General features: G+C 50.3%; 1 protein-coding gene across 7 annotated transcripts; it reads right to left on the reverse strand.

The window, feature by feature from the left end:
* Positions 1-555: 555 nt before the first annotated feature.
* LOC139598338 (polyhomeotic-like protein 1) lies at positions 556-16,628 on the reverse strand. Of its 7 annotated transcripts, none has more exons than XM_071444619.1 (5): positions 15,952-16,628; positions 12,391-12,683; positions 6,893-7,877; positions 6,588-6,760; positions 556-5,860 (listed from the first exon to the last, which is right to left on the reverse strand). In XM_071444619.1, the coding sequence occupies exons 3-5, from the start codon at positions 7,428-7,430 to the stop codon at positions 5,483-5,485; spliced, it is 1,089 nt and encodes a 362-aa protein (XP_071300720.1). In that variant the 5' UTR covers positions 7,431-7,877; positions 12,391-12,683; positions 15,952-16,628; the 3' UTR covers positions 556-5,482. The 7 variants fall into 7 exon arrangements, with proteins under 7 accessions (XP_071300720.1, XP_071300719.1, XP_071300723.1 ...); XM_071444618.1 differs by having other exon boundaries at positions 12,391-12,722; XM_071444622.1 differs by lacking the exon at positions 15,952-16,628 and adding an exon at positions 15,620-15,945.
* Between the last annotated feature and the right edge of the window lie 1,967 nt (positions 16,629-18,595).

Here is an 18,595-nt window from a genome sequence, read left to right on the forward strand (position 1 = left end):
CAGTGCCTCCATGAAAATAGCTTCAGTTCCAGCTCCAGGTCCCGCCAACTCTCCATCATCCAGCGCCAGCAACTGAGGCCCAGGGTGGGATTTAGAGGTGGGAAGAAAGGTGTGTGACATATTGGTGAGTTTTGACTCTCCTGGGGACAGCCCTGTGTCCTGAGCTGCTGTGGCAGTGCCAGCACAGCACTGCAGTTTGCCCTCTTGAAGCCCTCTGTCAGGCTGTGGAACAGCTGCCCCAGCACAGCTTTGCCATGGATGGCCACCTCTGCTTCCTCACACCTAGGGAGGGGAGCAGGGCATCCCACCGGGCTGGTGGGGGCAGGCTGGGACAGGGGTTGACCTCAGCTTTCCATGGTGTGGGAGAGGGGCTGTTGGGCAGCCTGCTGCTGTGAAAGGGGACACACTGGGAGAGAACTGGTGCATGCACCAATGTGTGGATGTGGGGCTGTGTCACAGTTTGATGCTGGCGCAGTGCCAGTGCCCCCATGAAAATATATGCTTTCTGGTGTCTGCTGTGAGATGGGACCAGGAATAGAGCCAAACAGGCTCCAATTTAGGAATGAAGAAGAAAAACTTTATTAACCTGCAACTATATATAGAAGGAAACACACACAGAACTCAGAATGAAAACCTTCTAAAAACATTCTTCCTCTCCCCCACCAAATTTCCAATACATCCATCCCTCAGATCAGCAACTCTCAGTCCATCTCCACCCTTCAGATAATCAATTCTCAGTTCATCAAGGAGAGAGGAGTCCTTGTACCATAGGCTTCCCCTGGAAACACAGTTGAAACTTCTTGTGTTTCCATGTCACACGTGGCACCGCCTGGAGATCATTTGCCATCATGACATCTTCCTTCCATGTCCGGTGCTCTCACCACTGCACATGGACCAGGGCTGCTTCTAGGGTTTCCCTTTTTAAGGATGCTTTGCCCAGTTCCAAAAAGAGAGCAGTCTCTCACTTTCGGGACACCTGTTCCCCCCAAATTTCACCCCCTGGGGCCGAGGGGTCTCAAGAACAGAGATCTTCTCTTCCACTGAAGATCGAGGGCACCAACCACCCTCCTCATCAGTCGCCTCTGTTCACACACTCCTTCACATAACATCACTGCACTCTCTTGGCTCCTAGCCATTGCCTCCCCCTAGATGCAGTCTCTGTGTCCCAGGAAAAATGGTTCTGTCCATGGCTATACAAGAAAAGTCCAGCCAAAGGCCACTCCATCACCTCCGCCCACCCAAGATTCTTCTCAACTTCTCTCATGACTCACTTCCTCTTATCTCATCTCTATCTCCTCATTCAGCTCTAAGAGGATCAGCATTTGTAAGGTTTCCATCATCCGAGGAAAGGGTTAAAAATGTCAGGCTCTTCCTGTCCAGAGCTCCCACGCTGTCCTGCCGGGCACCTTCTTGCCACACCCCCCCCCCCCCCCCCCCCCCCTTCTCTTTCTTGACTGGCCGTGCTATCAAATTTGGTGGCACAGGCACAGACACCAGCTCTCCCTCTCTCTCTCCTGGTGGGGGGGAGGGTGGCTGCCCAATGTCTCTCAGTACTCCTCCTCCCTTCCATCCTGCAGGGGCCTTCACCTCCCTTCTCTGTCCAAAGCTCCGGCCTACTTCACCCGGCTGCATGGCTTCCCCTGCCCCACCCAGCCCGCAGCTGGGCAGGGCAGCTCTGACCTCTTTCACCCACCTGAACCAAGAGAGCTTTCTCCAGGGAGTTCTCTGCTTTTAAACCCCTGTGTTCTCAGGGGCGTATCCATGTCCTCAGTGGCCACACCAGGTGCCAATATTCAAATCTGAGCGCCTATTGGTTTGACCACAGCATCCCAAAAAACTCACTTCTTTTTCAAACCAGGACACTCCCTAACCCAAACGCCTTTTTGACCAGTTGAACAATTTCAGTCAATTCTGAGCAGTGGGTAGAGATACAAAGTGTAGTAAAAAGTATTCTGTTGGGTGGGATGACAACCTCAAATCCTTTTTGTCACCAAAAGAAAGGTAGAGCATGTGCTCAAGTTACCAGTGATGCAGCATGGCAGCATGATTTCAGAGCAGTGGGGGGGAGAAAGGTGAAGAGCGTGGGAGCAAGGAGGGCACAAAGTCATGGGAGCAGTGTGATCCCTGACACCAGAGGGTTTCTGACCACCCACAATGCACTGTTGTTTCTTGGAAGAGGTTAACATGAAATGTGTGGGTTCACTGGTGAAGGTCTGGGGCCAGGTGTGGGGTCTGCAGCCAGAGCAGGAGCAATCCATCAAAACCTGTCTCCAGGGATTCCTGGCCAGCCCCCATCCCTTCTCTGTGGATGGGAGAGTTCTGAAATCCAGTCCTGAGTGTGTCACCCCCAAAAATATACCATTCCTGTCACACAGTGGTGGTAAGTAGAAGGGACTCTGCTTCCAGCACAGTGAGCAGGGCTGGGACCAGGGTCAGGTGACATCTCCACAGGAGAGGGCACATGTGGGCAAGCCACTGGGCTTCAGTGGGGAGGCCCTTGCTTTTGGACCTGTTGCTCACACCGAGGCTTAATTGCTGGGAGCAGCTACTGGCATCCAGGCTGGAACTGTCCAGAGGTGGGATGTCACAAGGGCTGTAGCAGGGGAAAAAGAGTGGGAAGCTGAGACAGCCCAACCTATTGTTGCCCAGAGAAACTGTAGGTGCCCCATCCCTGAAAGTGTTCCAGACCAGGTTGGGTAGGGCTTGGAGCAACCTAGGATAGTGGAAGATGTTCCTGTCCATGGCAGGGGATTGGACTAGGTAGCCTTTAAAGGTTCATTTCAATTCAACCCAACCCAACCAGGCCCAATCCAACACATTCTCTGACTGATTGCGTGACCTCCTAGGGCTCCCCCATGCTGGGAAAGGTCATGGCTGTAATGCTTGTTCTCTGCCTTTGTTCCCTCAGCTTCCTTTCAGGGCCGGGAAATTTCCCTGTTTGTTATGGGATCTCTCCTGCTCCTGTTATTGTTTGTTGGCCTGGCTTTTTATTTCATCAAAAGGTGAGAAACCACCGTTGTATCTGCTGTGTATCCCCCACCCTCTCCTTCCCCAGGGCCTCCTCTGTGTAACTGCTGCACAGAGACCTGCTCCTTTACTCAGCTAAACACCTACATTGCCCTCAGACTGTTCAACATGCTGCTCCTCATTCCTGCAGTGAAGTCCCTTCCTTTTCACAAAGCCTCTGTTTCTGACAGAGCAGACTGCAGGTTCTGCGGGAGGCTGAGATAACACCAGTAAATCCTGGATGATGCTGGGAATGGCAGCAGGTGCAGTGTAAGGGCCATCAGTGGTACTGACAACATGCTGTGGTGGGAGAGCAGAAACCTGAAGGCATGTGGCACACAACAGATGATGCTGTGGCCACAGGGAAGAGCTCTTCCTTGGAGCAGGATGGAAATGACAGACACCTTAGGATTACCTTGGTGGGAAACACCTTCCGTGTTATAACATGACAGCACATTAAATACGAACTTGGTGTTCCCTAATGTGGTCAGGAGGCAAACAGCAGCTGAACACTTAGGCTGTAGATCTGTCTGAAGTAAATTTTATGGTGGATAGGTTATTTAACCAGCCCAAGTGATTTGTTGTTATTAATTCTTGGTGGGGTTTTTTTAGCACTGGATAAATGGCTGATGTGCAAGAGTTAGAAATGAGGAAGGTTCTTAGAATACATTTGGGGAATAGAAAACCCAGTGTGTGTATATATATATATATATATATATATATATATATATATATATATATATATATATTTTTTTTTTTTTTTTTTTTTTTTTTTTTTTTTTTTTTTTTTTTTTTTAATAATTTAAGAAGTAGCCCAAGTCAGATTTAGGGAAGCTCTTTCAGAAACCAGCGTGGTTTTAACTACATGTGCCAGGGAATAGCAGTTGTTCTTTTTCTCCAAAACGTTAACAGAGACATTAGGGAACTGTGCCTGCTGAATGCTGATCATCCAGCCTCTTCTTTTCGAACCTGAGGTGCAGATTAGCTGCCTTGGGCAAAAGAACAGAGCAACTGATTGTGTGGTTTTTTTCATCTGTTGCTTTTCAGACATCCCAAAAATTACACCAACATCCAAATGAGTGACCGCAGGCAGATGGCAGCAGACTTCTAGTTCCCTTGGGCACAGCTGGATCTGACAGCCCTGGGGCCAGCAATGTGTCTCGGGGCAGCAGAGCAGGTGTCCAGCTCCCCCAGGCACTGGGGCTGCTGCACAGACCTGCCACATGCATCTACATCTGTGCACGTGCGTACAGCTCCACGTGTGTGTCTGTGTACAAACACTTCAGTTGTTTTTACCCTTCTTAATTTTGACCTTTGACTCAAAGAGACCTCAGAAACAGGCTGGGCACTTCTCATAGGCACAGGCTGTGCCAAGCGTGGTGCCCGCGCAGACAGAAGCCTGCTTGGCTGATGTGGAGGAAGGACACGTTCTCTGCCTCCTCTCGGGATTCGCTACTGGGTGCTGAGCCAAGGCCACACCCATCAGACCTTTACTGCTGGCAGGCAAGGCCAGTCTCTGGTCCTTCTGGACTCCACTGCTCAGCGAGGGCCCATCAGCCTCCTCCATGCCCTTCTGGTGCAGGGAAGGGGGTTCTCAGCATCATGACCTGGTCTGCTAGAGCAGCACTGCACCACCAGGAGCCTGCTCTAGGGAGAGCCCTTGCAACTGGGGATCACAACCAGGAGGGTATCCTGCCCAGGAAATTAGAGGAGAGCTTAACACCCAGTTAATCAGCTCCTGCCCAGATGCAACTCTTACTGGTACGGTCCTGCCCATATCTCACTAGACAGTGGGCAGCAGCAGTACCAGACTCTAGATCTGTGGGGTGAGGAGGGTGGAATCTGCTCAGTAAAAGATTGTTTCCTACAAGTCTGATCTATCCCTAATGGTGCAGCAGCTGATACCAGGCTCCAGCAACATTGTGTGTGGTCTCACCTCACGGGTTTCTGCACCCTGTGCGGTTCCACGCATGGTGATAGTGACCCAGACAGTTCCAGCCTGCTCACTGGCTGGGTGAGGGGTAGGGAATACACAGATACTGATCCCACACTGGTTCTGAACTGTGGTGTAGACAGATTTTTACTGAACAAGCTTCTGTGGAGGGAAGGGCAGGATTGATCATCATGGCATTGACCCTTGAGAAGGAAGTATCCTGTATTCCTGGAGTCCCACCTCCCTGCTGTGTCCATGTTAGCTGCATCTTCTCCTTGCAGGCGTTCTCCTGAGGTCCATAAGCCCCAGCCAGCTCCAGTGCCAGCCACGATCAGCAGCACAGGAGGAGCAAGGCCTCAGCCTTCCACTGTCCAGCCTCTTATGCCAGGCAGCCCCATCCAGTCAGCAGGGCTGGGAAGATGAGGCACCAGGGACCTTATCTGCTGGGTGCTGCATGTAATCCTTGGGCAGCCTCTGAGAGATGGTTCTTCCTCCTGGCTCCATTAGCACAGTACTGCTGGCACACCCAGGCCTTGTGGGAGCTCAGATCAGCTCCATCTTGAACTGGCTGAAGTTTGGCATGCTGGGCGAGGGCTCAGCCATGCTGCTGAAGGGGCCACAGGGCTGGGTGGCAGGCACAGTGCTGTGGCTCACAGTGGAGCTGAGCTGCTGCAGTGTCATCAGCACCTCCTGCTGCAGCCGCTGCTGGTGCTCCTGCTGGCGCTCCAGGTGGCACTGCCGCTCCAGCACCGCATGCAGGGCCTGGCTCAGCTTCTGCACCTCCATCTGTACAGCATCCAGCTTCTTGGCAATGGCAGGGCAGCTGGGAGCAGTGGGGGGCACTGGTTCGCTGCAAGCAAGGCTGTGATTTCCCAGACCCATAGAGTTTGGCAAGGCAGTCTGAGTGCTGGCATCTTTGACCTGGAATAGTGGGAGGCAGGAGAGAAGGGAATGTGAAATATTATCAGCTGCCTGTTCAATGGCATTTAACATGGGATTTATTCTGCACTTAGCTACAAGGCTCAGAGAAGAGCTCTCAGAGAAAGACATCACCTTGCTGCAGATCTCTAGACCTCACCATGTGCTGCTCTTCAGCCCCACCCAGCCCCTAAGCTGCTGCTCCATCAGAGCCCCTGGTGCACCATGTTGTTAGCAGATGCTGATCCATCCTGGTGAGTGCCACTGTACAGCAGTGGGGCTGCCCATGCTGATGCCAGGTTTGTGTTTACTCTCTGCACAGACAGAAACAACATACCCTGGATTTTGCTTTATAGCCTTGGGTGGCTGGTAGAACTTCCCGAGATGGTACTGGCACCAATCCTTAAAAACAGGTTTTGGAGCTGCCAGTTGGAGGCCAAGCCTGGCGTGACTGGCATCTCCATGGCCAGCAGTGGGTGCTGGCTGGAGGCGGGTGGGTGCATGGCCTCACCCCCCACCCAGAGGGGCTTCCCAGATATATTCGCCAAGTGCCAGGGTTAGCATTGCTGGGGAGTGCAGCTAGCAGAGGTTGGAGGCACTCTGGAAGCCTTTCACCCTCAGAAGCCTGCCCCAAAACATGGTGTAGATGCAGCAGGGTTTTGTGCAGGGCTGGCCAGATGGCAGCAGCTCCTGGCTGGAGCACATGGACTCTCTCATCCTGCCATCCTACCTTTTTCTGCAGGAGGATAGCCCTGTCTACTGTCTTCTTTTTCACCATCAGAGCTGAGTTCTGGGTGGGGGGTGTGACCAGCTGTCCTCGGCTGGGCAGTGGCTGAGGCAGGGGGGCAAGGCCTGTCAGAGCAGTCCCTGGAGCCAGGGCTGAGCCTGTGGAGCTGTCATCACCTGCAACAACAGAGAGAGAAATACCTCAAAAAAAAGACCCTTGCGGGGTCTCCAGTGGGGAATAGGGCCCTTTCATGAGCCCAGCAGTGCCAGGAAGTCGCCATGGTAAACCCCAGTGGGGCCAGGCCTTACCATTCCCAGGGGCCAGCCCCATAGCCAAAGTGTCCCCAAGCTGCCCACCGTCCTTGCAGAGTGAGGCCACACTGACAATCTGGATGCCTTCCTTGGTGTCCTGGCTGCCCACAGGATCCCCGGTGGGCAGTGCAGGGTGCCGGGTGCCCAGCAGCCTGGGGAGCTCAGCCTTATGCCCCTGCAGTGGGGGCCAGGGCTGGTCCCCATCCCAGCCAGCTGCCGCTGACCCCAGCTCCACACTCTTCCTCTTGAGGAAGAGGTACACGGCCTGTGGCGTCACCCGGATGTCATCCAGCTCCAGCACCTTCTTGATCTTGCGGAAGCTCAGCCCAGCCCTGCGCAGCTCCACGATCCTCCTCTTGGCACGGTCATCCAGCCGGCCCATCCTGCCGGGACTCCTCCTGCGCCCGGCACCTACATCCCTGGGGTGCGTCCGTGGTGGGGATGCTGGCACCCCCCCAGGCAATTCTTGTGCCCTGTGATGGTGCTCAGGCTCAGCTAGTGCCTTGCTGCCAGGCTGCTGACCCTTGCTCTGCATCCATGTGGTGCCATCCCCAGCAGTGGAGAGGGTGAGGAGATGGCTCTTCCCACCAGAGTGAATATGGACAGCCCCAAGCTTGTCCCTTGCTCACTTGGAACCCCTTTAGAGAGAGGGTTCCAGCTTGGTCCCCTAGTCTGCCAAGGGCACAGAGGATGGTGATGGGCTTGGCTCTGCCCAGTGTCCCAAACTGGACATCAATCCCACCCTGCCAGCAGCACAGTGAGGAATCAGAAGCAGTCAGGACCTCAAGCAGCAACTCAGTGTCTCAGGAAGCCTGGAGAGAGTCCTGGCAAGTGACGGTTCATCGTACAAAGCTGGCAGGACTCCATTGTGTTTCCCTGGTGGCCCAGAAGGTCAAAGCAAGCAGAACTGTAGAAACTCCATGTGGGAACTGCTGGTGCTGCAGAGCCTGCCCTTGGGTCTGGAGATGACAGCGTCCTGTACCTTTGGGAGAAGCAAATGCAACTACTGATACACTCATAAAGAAGGCACAACTATAAATATAATGGCTGCACTTCCTGTGCTTCCCCTCTCACACCAGGTACGTGCCTGTACCACACAGGGATATACCTATATATGTCTATCCATGCACATGTATGTGTCTGCACAACTATGGTGGAGAGTATTTTCCACTTTCTACCAAATTCCTTAATCTGCAGGCATTTCTTGGACCCTCAGTGCTGCAGCTGCTCCCTAAAGGACATACTTGTAGGTTTCACTTCACTAAAATAAGTATCTTCCAGGAATTCCCAGAAGGCAGCAAAACACTTCTGATTAGAGACTACCTCAAGTTGGCTGCTGCCAAGCAGATGTGATATAGGAACTTTTTCCAAACCACATTTCCCAAGGTACATGTGGATCTTAAAAAAGACAATAATGTGTTACGTTGGCCAAGGAGGCACAGAGACTACTGGACATCAGACTCAGGGAGAATTGGAGTCAATTTGATAGAGGAGTTTTGCCCCTCTGCATCTTACTTGTTCCATGGCAAAAGAAAGACACATTAGCTCCAGAGATGTAGGCTCTACTTTGATCCAGCTCTGTTTATGTCAAGAGGCCACCCCATGCCCTGTTTGCGTGCATTAGGGACCTTGTAGATAAGAGCTGGGGCAGTGGATATTGGAAAACAGACATCCTTGGATGTGGACAGTACAATTGCAGAGCAAGAGCAAAAGGTCAGAAATTCTCAACCTTCCCCACATCAAAGGAAGATGCTCCAAGGAGACCACCACCTTAAAGCTACAGGTATGAGGTGTTTGAGCCCTGGCAATATATTCTGCCCTCCTCCCACAGTGCCTCCAGACATAGCCAGAGGACACTGGAGTATCTGAGCAGTTGGTGACAGAAACATCATTTACATAAATGCCAGGAAAGCCAACAGCCACAGCTGCCGCCTTCACCCATCCTCCACAGGGAAGATGAGGAGACCGCCTTGGAGGAGGACCAACTCTACACTGCATCTCCTCCAGCTTCCTCTCCACTGAAGGTGTTCCTCTTTGTGTAGCATCCCCATGTCCCAAGTCCCTCCTTCCTCACATGCTCATCCCCTTCAGCCCTTCCCAGTCCTCAACTGAGATCCCATCGCCCTGTCCTGCTTTCCTGGGCTTGGGGAAAGTTCACAGGAGGCAACAGGCCGTCCGTGCCCTGCTAATCCCACATAAACTCAGTATTCCCAATTCACAGTGTTCCCTCAGAACCCTCCATTTGTTGGAGGATCAGCAGGATGAGGAGTTTAGCCAGGATGGCTTCAGGGCAGTAGGGCTTGGCTATGGAGAGCAGCTGCATGGAGATACCATCAATGCTCAAGGCTTCACCCAAGCTCCTTATCCTTCAAGAACAGCACTTGCCTCTGCAACAGGGCTTTTAAAAAATCTATTCACTGATCAGAGGTAGACCAAAACCGGAAAAGCCATTTCAGAGAAGACACTGCAAAGCAGGCTGGGGGTCAGAATCCAGCAGGTGAGCAGGAGATGCAAGAGGCAAGTGCCGGCCTAAGTGCAGGTGAAAAACCAGCTCCAATCCTGCTCACTTACACCTTGAGGGCGGACAAAGTGCACAACAGCTACTCCACCCCTGTCAGGTAGGGGAAAAGGGTTACCACTGAAAGCAACACGAGTCTATTCCATAAAACACAGGAATCCAGAATGCTTTGGGTAGAAAGGGACCTTAAAGCTCATCTTGTTCCACTCCCCTGCCATGGGCAGGGACACCGTCCACTATCCCAGGTTCACCCAAGCCGTGTCCAACCTGGCCTTGAACACTTCCAGGGGCAGCCACAGCTTCTCTGGGCAACCTGTGCCAGGGCCTCACCACCCTCACAGGGAAGACTTTCTTCCTAATATTTAATCTAAACCTATCTAATCTAAACTCTGACAGTTTGAAGCCATTCCCCCTTGTCCTATCTCTAGATGCCCTTGTAAAAAGTATCTCCTCATGTTCCTTGCAAGCTCCCTTCAACTACTGGAAGGCCAACTCATAAGATCCCACAGTCAGCCCTTGCAACAGCCGGGCCTGGTTCCATCTCTACTTATAACTTTATTTATCCAGGTCTTGCTGCAAACTCACAGTTTCCCTGTACTAAATGTGCTCCCCATTTGCACACTGAGTCCATCACCTTCTCCTCTTTCTCCCTCTCCAGCAGGTATTTTCCCCAGGGAGCTGCAGCCTGTGCTATGCACACACCTTATCAACTTACACATTCACAAAAGAGATGAGATCTTTACACTCACCTGGCCTTCAAGGTATTTGTTACTCTCCAATAATGTTTGCACAAGGAAAAACAGAAATCAGTTGTATGAGAGGGAAAGATTCAAGGATTTTCCTAGACCAATGACTGATGAGGTTCCCTTCGCTTTCCAGGGCCAGGCTGAGAGCGACATGTTTCTTCTAATAGTTTCTTACACCACTTGGGAAAAGTTAATTCCAGTGGTGGTTTTGCAGGAGGATAGGAAAAGGGAGCACATCGGTGTAAGAAAATTCACAGCAATTGTGTGAGCTCACCCTCTGCCTCTAAAGCTTTCCCTTTCTGTGGATATCAGGAATACAGAGAGGGTTCATCTCCTCCAGAAAATCCTGACACAGTCTCATCTGAACTGACTCAATCTTTGCTATTTCTAAAATAGAGTGGCTCCACAAAGTTGGCTTGGCTGGCATTTCCATACCAAGACCAGGTGCCGTGAGCTGAGTGTGGGCAATAAAAGTCCCCTGTTATGAAATCCTGCTTGCCTCTGCCTGCCTGGCTGTCACACTGTGTTCCAGCCACAGCTGCAAGTCCTTTGGCAAACCCAGATTCTGCAGCCACAGATTATTCCCCTGCAAGCTGCAATGGTTTCTCATGGTATGAAAGTGTCTTCCCCCCACACCCCTTGTGTTTTGAAGTGGGATGAGGATCCCAGGGGAAGATGTAGTGACTGGATCACTCGGTTTACTTAGTTCCAATCAGAGAGGCCTGTCATGCAGCACCACAGTCTACAAGTTTTTCCCTTTAGTGGGTTGGCTTCTGAGACCTTACACAGCCAGCTGGACATACACATTTCCCTTGTTACACCACCACACCTGCAACAGGAATTTTACTCCAGCCTGCCAATTTAGGTGTCTGTCCAAATTTCAAATTAGCCACCCTTTCTTCAGCTACTGCTGAATGCTTGCAATGCCTGAAGTCTTTATGTACTTAGTTATAGCTGAGAAAGGCCCTTTACCTTGGTATTACTGCTGATAATGCTCTATTCCATAACTCTGCATGCAGCTGTATCCACAGAAACACAGCCTAGAGACTGAAGCAGCCTTCCCATCACCACAATTGTTTCCTTAGTTCCCCTACACTCTGGCCCAGATAATACTACATACAAAATTAAACAGCCTTAAGAGAGGAGGAGAAAGAAGACAGCATGCTCCAGGCTTCCTTTCAGAGCAGAGTGGATTTAAGGTGTAAAAAAGAGGAAGAGCATGAATTCAGGTCTTCCTACAATTCAAGTGACGTAACCAATAGCCTTAAGCCAAGCAGGCTCTTCCTCTGCACAACTTGTCTCTGTGCTTATGCAAGCTTCCACTTCAGGAGGTGAACCTGAGAGAGAGGACCTTCCCCATCCTGCAAGTCCTTGGGGTAGAGCTCCCTCACCTGCCTGCACACACATCCACCCCAGCCACTGCCACCTGTCTCTCCCACAGTTCTTCTGAAGCCCTGATTACCTGGGTTTGAATGCCAAATTCCCCAAGAGTAAAACATTAATTGTGTGACCATGGAGCTGGCTCATGTCTGGGAAGATTAACTTCTCCCTTTTGTCTCACAGCTGTTCTTGGACACACGCAGTTTTTATCCTTATACACAGGTACAAGCAAAGCTGCTTCTAGAATTCATGCTGAGGTGATGCAAGGAAGAGTTAATCCTTCAACAGACGTGGCACAGGTCACTGTGCTACCCTGGGGCTGGTTTCTCAATGGCTGTTTCAGCTGCACCACAGCATGCCCGTGGCCAGCCTGGCCCATGAGATGGAATAGCCTTGGAGACATGGAAGCATTTAGGTACAGATGCAATCAGAGCAACAAGCTCCCATACACTATTTCAGGAGCAGCAAAGTCATGAGGCAGTAGGTACAGAGGTGGAGCAACAGGTTTCACCAGAGAGACAAACTGCTGATGCTGAGAACAGATGTGATTGAAAGTGAGGAAGGAGAGAAGCAAAAGCTGTGACCCATAGGGAGCATGAAGATGCAGAGCAAGAAGATACAGCTCACTGTCTGGTCTCAGCAATTGAAAACAGACACTTCATGTTGTTAACATCCCAAAGCATGCTGAGCTTAAGGGCTTGCTGTGCTGCACAGAGTGCAAAAATACTCCTGCCCTAAGAAGGTCCATGTCAGATCATGAAGAACAAAGTTGGATGTGGTTATGTCTCTTTCCTTTCAATGCTCCTTGTACAGTGCAAGGCTAGTTTACCAAGCCATGGGAAACAGTTTACCTCATTTACAATGGATTCAGTGTTGCCAAGAGGAGATTGATCCTCATGGACCTTGTAAGGAGACACAAGCCAATCTGTCAGGTCTGGGCCTTGTGATTAGAAACAGCTCGACAAGGTTCTCTTGTCTTGTCAATTGTCTTGCTTGTCTTACTTTCTTTTGTGTCTGATTTCCAGACCTCCTTCTCAGACCCCCAGCACAGCCTGGGAAGCTGGAGCAGCTGCAAGCAGCTGGGGAGAGACACTCATCCATCTTGTTTAGTTTTGTTGCTTTCCTGTAGTGTTCTGAATAGCTGCTGCAAAACCAAGAAGAATCCTTTTTCACTCTGCATCAGCTTGGAGGGGAAAATAATTATTATAAACATCTCCCAGAAGCACAGGGAAGACAGTGCTGGTTTACATGGGATTCACATATAGATTCAGACAGCAAGAAATGTATGAAGTAGAGCAAATGAATTGTGGAAGGAGTGAGTCTGCTACAGATGCCCAAATCCTCACCCTGCAAAGAACTGTGCTCTGAACACAGTCATGTGTTCATGGGGAGTACAATTCTCCACTGGGCTTCCTGCCCTCCAGGTCCTGTTCCAGAGCTTGCCTGGCACTGTTCAGAAGGGACACGGATAGTTCTTTGTCCAACTCATGGCCCTGCACAGGACAGCCCCAAGAATGGCAATGAGCTGGCCAAGGTGGTTCAGTGGAACTTAGCCCGGAAAAAGATGAGGAGTATTAAGTGTCCAATGCTGAAATGTTGCCAAAGCAGAAAGATCTGTGCCAGGGAAAAAATGGTCATTTCTCCTAGGCTGCAATTTTACTCAGTGCCACTGTTCTGTGGGATTTGCCAAGCCTTATGGAAGCAATAACATTATCTAACAGTACTGAGTGTAGTGAGGCAGCATCCCACCTTACCTGTGTACCTTACCCTTTCTTTGTAAATTTGGTGAAGGAGCAGCTCTGTTACTGGTTTTGTCAAAAGGTGATGGGTCAGATGAATTTAGATGGTGCTGCTGCTACCTGAGCCATGCTGGCTTCCCTCTGAAGGGATAACCTCAGAAGAAGATTTTAATCAAGTTGTACTTCAGACATCAGAATGGCAGAGAGAAAGGGTTGGGTCTGGCTCAGGGTTTGAAGTGAGCTCTATCTTGGTTTGCTCTATCACCTGCTCTGACAACTGCTTCATTCATTTAGGCTGTGCTTTCAGAGCAGTTGAGGAGCTACCCCTGCCTGGCCACACTTTAAAAATCAGATCCTCATATGGAAAACATAAAAATTTATGGTTATACCTTAAGATTTGCAGAATTTTAACACTGAAGAAAGTTGGATCGCCACAAAGTTTCTTTAACAGTTTTGGGGGTTGCAAAAAAAAAAATTGTGAGTACAATGGTACACATAGTTTGTCTTGCCTCAGACAATGCTACTACAGCCTGGAGCTCACTGGGAAATAGGGTATAGACATATGGTGGAAAGATAAAGAGGAGTGTGTTGGGATGTTTAGGAACACAGGGTAACACTGTGTTAGTGTTGTTAGTACTGTTACCTCACCTTTGAGGGGAGAAAGGGAACAGCATCGGGAATACTGAAAAATCCTCCCGTATTAGTGAAAGGGTCCCAGCCGTACACCACAGAGCAGAGACACTGCATAAAATCACACTTTGATAGCCTTGAACAAAAGGCTTTTCATTGGATCAACTCTCCCACAGCCCAAAACCCAGAGTCACCCTCAACATTTTTACCTGGTCTGACAAATTCAGCATGGCTGTGATGCTGTGTCTGGTAAAGGTCAGGTATGTATCAAGAAATTATTTAGAGCATCCAAACATGATATTAAGAACTGTGGAACCACAGCTTGAAGGAACAAGATTCTTTCACAGGTCACCTGGAGACGTGTGGGAGGGGAGCAGGCTAGATTTCACATGCTGGCTCCAAAATCTTTGCCCTCACACTAAACAAATTAATCAAGGTGAACTTTGGTATTCAGACAAGAACAATAAATACCAAGTATCTCACTGTCCTGCCTTTACCTGTGCCTCTCTGTAAAGCATTATGTACTTTGAGTCACTGCTCTCCACAGACACAGCCCTTCCAGCAAAGAGAGCTGCACTGGCTACGCCACCAGCACACCTTGAATTTCTAGTCTTTCACATGCCTGAATAGGAAACAAATAAATCACAGCAAAGTGAAACATAGTATTTATTCCTTGTGGTGAAACCAGACGTTTCCCTAAGTTTAGCACTGAGCAAGTATATTCCTACAGCATCGGGACAGAAGAGTGTTGCAAGAAAATGAGCACCAAGGCTCAGTTTTAAAGCTAAAAGCCTTGAAATATACAAATGTATGCACTGACACATCCAGGGGCAGACAGTTATGAAGTCCTAAACCTGTTCATGGCCTAGTTACCAGTGTGCACTGCAAGAATAGCCTTAGACCTCGAGAGGGCCAGTTGTTCAGAAACTATGGTAGATGGCTTAATAGACCTATAAGTATTTCAACTAAATTGCTAAATTCACACCCTTCTGCTGATTAGAGAGAAGTCCCAAAATCTCCTATTTTCGTTCCAAATCTATGTAGCTACTCAACAATGCAGCCATTGGAAACTCCCTGCAATGACAACTAAGGCTGTTTCTACACATTTGGATGAAAAGTTTCCAAGTCCCAGAAGACAAATGCCCCACCCTGCAAAATTCCTCTAAGGAAGCCACACAGACTGTATCCTCTGGAGCCACACACCCCTACTCTCATAGAAGTGCGGGAGTGGCAGACTGAACAGGAGGCAGAGCAAAGATCTCCCAGCACAGGGAAAACACCAGCATCCAGAGGCTGTGGGCTGGGCCAGTGCTGCAGTGCAATCCCCACAAATGCTAAGCAATGCCTGGTACAGGGTGCTCACACCTCACCATGATAAAGGAATGCCAGTGTTGCTGTGGGCAGAATGACCCACTGATCACCTGGATCTCTGGGGCCTCAAGGAGAGCTCTCTGTAGTCGCCACCACAACCGAAAGCCAATTGATAGGAAGGACAAATGAAGCGCCAGTTGCAAGTCGGCACAACACACGGGACAAGCGCCCTCAGCCTCAGGCAGCGTTTAGAGACAATAAGCCCCAACCCCACTGGCACCGGAGCGGAGCAGTTCACCTGCGGAGGTGGCTGTAAATGGCTTGTCCTCAGCAGAAGCCTGGGAGTGCAGGAGGAAAGGGACAGAAAAGCACTGAAGTAAGAGCCAAAAGCAGCACTCACACAGCTCTGTTATTTCATCTCCTGCTCGTCCACCAACACATGGGCAGTATCTAAAGGAATCTGCACTTCGCTGGAAAATTGCTGGGTAGGCTTCTGAGTTCAAGAAGTGGCTGGAGGACAGCACTTCAGATCGGGCATGCCACTCCCAGCTCCGACATCGAACCTCAGCACCGCACCAGCTTCCGCACGGCCGCGGGCCCCGGAGCCCTGTCCTGCTGCACCCTCCCTGTGCTCGCACCACTGCCGGGAGTTCCTCTCATCCTTCCCCACGCCACTCCCAGCGCCCAAACCAGCTCAATGCACGGAAGCAAATGGGCAGAACACCCACGTACAGGGACTCCCGACGGCAGCCGGGGTCCTCTCAGGCGATGGCACCAACTCACTGCCGCGTTCTCCGGTGGCCGGGACCAGCCAGGTGCCAGCGCAGCCCAGCTCTACCGCAGCCAACTTTCAGGGAAGCAGCTGTTTGAAAACCTCCGGTCGTCTTTGTTTGGTTGGGGCAGAGCCAGCAAGGGCTGCCGGGAAGGTCACGCAGGAGGACACCGATGTACAGGAAGGGCGGAGCCCGCCTCGTAACTCTTTCGGGGCAGCCGCGCTCCAGGGCCGCCGGGAGCCACGTCACCTTAGGGCACAGACCTGTGTGTCCCGTCCCGGAGCACAGCCCAGGCGTGGCTGGTCACACCCGTGCCACAGGATGAAGGAGAAGCCTCACAAGAGGCAGCTCTGCCGTCCCTACAGGTGCCCTCCAGGCCTGGAAGCACCAGCTCGATCTCTGCGGGGGATGGTGCTGCGCTGTGCCAGCCGGGCTGCTGGCAGCGGGCAGAGGCCACAGCGGGGCCATTCGCTCTGAAACTGAAGCAGACACGTGCTTTGAGCTGTTCTCATCTCTGCGAGTGCCCCCAATGATATGTTAAAATGTCTCTCCTCGTTCAGGCTTGGCTTAAAGGCTCAGTCCTGCCAGCTGCTGGCAGCCCCTGGAAGTGGATCAGAACCCCCACACGCTGCCACCGCCGCCCTGGGGCTGGCCCTGCGGCTCACAGCTCTGCGGGAACCTGCTTCAGCTAACAGCTGGCAGCAGACCTTTTTTTACAGTATTATTATTTCTCTGCTGGGTCAGTGACCTTACCTGCCCACCCCCGGAGAGATGACAGCTGTTATGAGAATAAGGGTGTGAAGGATTTTGGGATCAGCTAGCCTTTATGGCTTTGCCATAACTGAGAGAAAAAAAAAATGTTAAACACTGTGAGTGCAGACAGGTGGGCGTTAGGCTCTACTCCCAGCGAAAGCGGGACAGGATAAGGGGAAATGGCCTCATGTTGCACTCGCGGTGGTTTCATTTGGATATGTTATAAATACATATTATATTGTTGGCTTTTTACAAATATTATGATGAATGCTACATGTAAAACGTTAAAATAACTTTGCTTTTATTTCTGCTATTAACAAAAACTTAGACATGGTAGTAGTGGTAGCTGATATAGTTAGGAGTGAACTGTCTGTTTGGTTGAGATAACATCCAGTGAACATGTAATGAGGCCCCTGCTATTGATATGTCAGCTATCAGCATCTGCCATCTGAAGAAAGTATGGATCAAGGCCCAAACTAGAAGTGGTAAAGAGAAGGGACCAAAACCACAGCCAAGAAACACGCCTGCTCTAAAAAGGCAAACCCAAGCAGGGGCCATGCAAAATAGTTCCTGGAATAGGTAAACTAGTTTATGGAGAAATACGAATATGCATGAGTCTATGAATATGCAACAGGCTGATGTAATGGAAAAGGTATTTAAGGGGTATCTCGGAAGATGTGTGCTCTTGGCTGAATGCCAAGCACCCAGCCGTTTTTAACGCTTTGCTTTATTTCTGTTTCCTACTGTCTTTTTATTAAACTTCTTAATTTTTACCAGGAAAGTGAACCTCGTTTTTCACAAATATTAGGGATATACTCCTCGCAGAATGGGTGGTCAGGCACTAGAAGATGATACCCAGGACAGTGGTAGAATCACCATCTCTGAAAGTGTTCAAAAAAATATGTAGACGTGGCATCTGGGGATGTGGTTTAGTGGTGGCCTTGGCAGCACAGTGGGAATGGCATTGGAATTAGACTCAATGATCTCAGAGGACTTTTCCAACCTAAATGATTCCATGATTCTAAGCTCATAATGACAGTCTACTAATAGTCCTCATTTGACATAATGCAGTTTCTCATTGAACCCATGTGGATTTTTAGTAGACTACAAAATCTCCTGCGAGAGAAATCTGCCCTTTAACAAGATGCAGTGGACAGAAGAACAACTTCATTTTTGCTTTCTTTGGGGTTTTGTTTATTTTCTTTGTTTTCTGAACCCATTCCATGCCAGGTCTTATGTAATACCCCTTGGGTTTGCAGCAGAACAGAAAATAAGCCTGTTTTTATTCTTGCCAAATACGAATTTACAGACACCTGCCCTAGTCTTGCTCATGCCCTGTGATGGAGGTAGACAGGACATATCCTTCCACTGCATTCAAGAGGTGAAGCTTCTGTCATCGGGAATTTAACAGACGTGCCTGTGGCCATACACATAAGCTGATCAGCACACCTGCTTCTCAGAAAGATCTGTCACTTTCAAGGCTCTGCATTAGGGATGGGTCAAAATACACTTCTGGCTTTGTTCATCTGAAGTCAAAAGTCAGGCAGCCAGTGTGGTGAGAAGGTCAGAGGTTCAGTGTCTGCAGTGGCAAATTTCAAGTTCACAAACACATTTGGCAGGGAGAGAGAGAGGTTATCCGTCCCACGACATGAAAGGCCACTCTATGGTGCTCCATCTTAAGTCTTTCATTCTCCTCTTCCCAATTTTCTTGCAGCTGAGAGGGCAAATCCCCTCACACCTGCCACCACCTCAGATCAGAGTCAGTGTGCTGTGAACCTCCACCTGAGACAGAGTGGACCAGAATTCACGCGTGGGAGCTGCAGCCTGCTGGGTTGTCAAGCTCTTAAAGC

Source organism: Agelaius tricolor, unplaced genomic scaffold, assembly GCF_023055355.1.
Source record: "Agelaius tricolor isolate 1412-34295 unplaced genomic scaffold, bAgeTri1.0.p SCAF_19, whole genome shotgun sequence".
NCBI lineage: Eukaryota > Metazoa > Chordata > Aves > Passeriformes > Icteridae > Agelaius > Agelaius tricolor.

What these genes read in the sequence shown, in the direction of transcription:
- LOC139598338 (XM_071444617.1), bottom strand. Translation starts at nt 7,430, where the DNA reads ATGCAGAGCAAGGGTCAGCAGCCTGGCAGCAAGGCACTAGCTGAGCCT. An exon ending in GGGGCTGGCCCCTGGGAATG is followed by an intron (nt 6,761 to 6,892) that starts GTAAGGCCTGGC and finishes CTGTTGTTGCAG; the next exon opens with GTGATGACAGCTCCACAGGC. An exon ending in CTATCCTCCTGCAGAAAAAG is followed by an intron (nt 5,861 to 6,587) that starts GTAGGATGGCAG and finishes CCACTATTCCAG; the next exon opens with GTCAAAGATGCCAGCACTCA.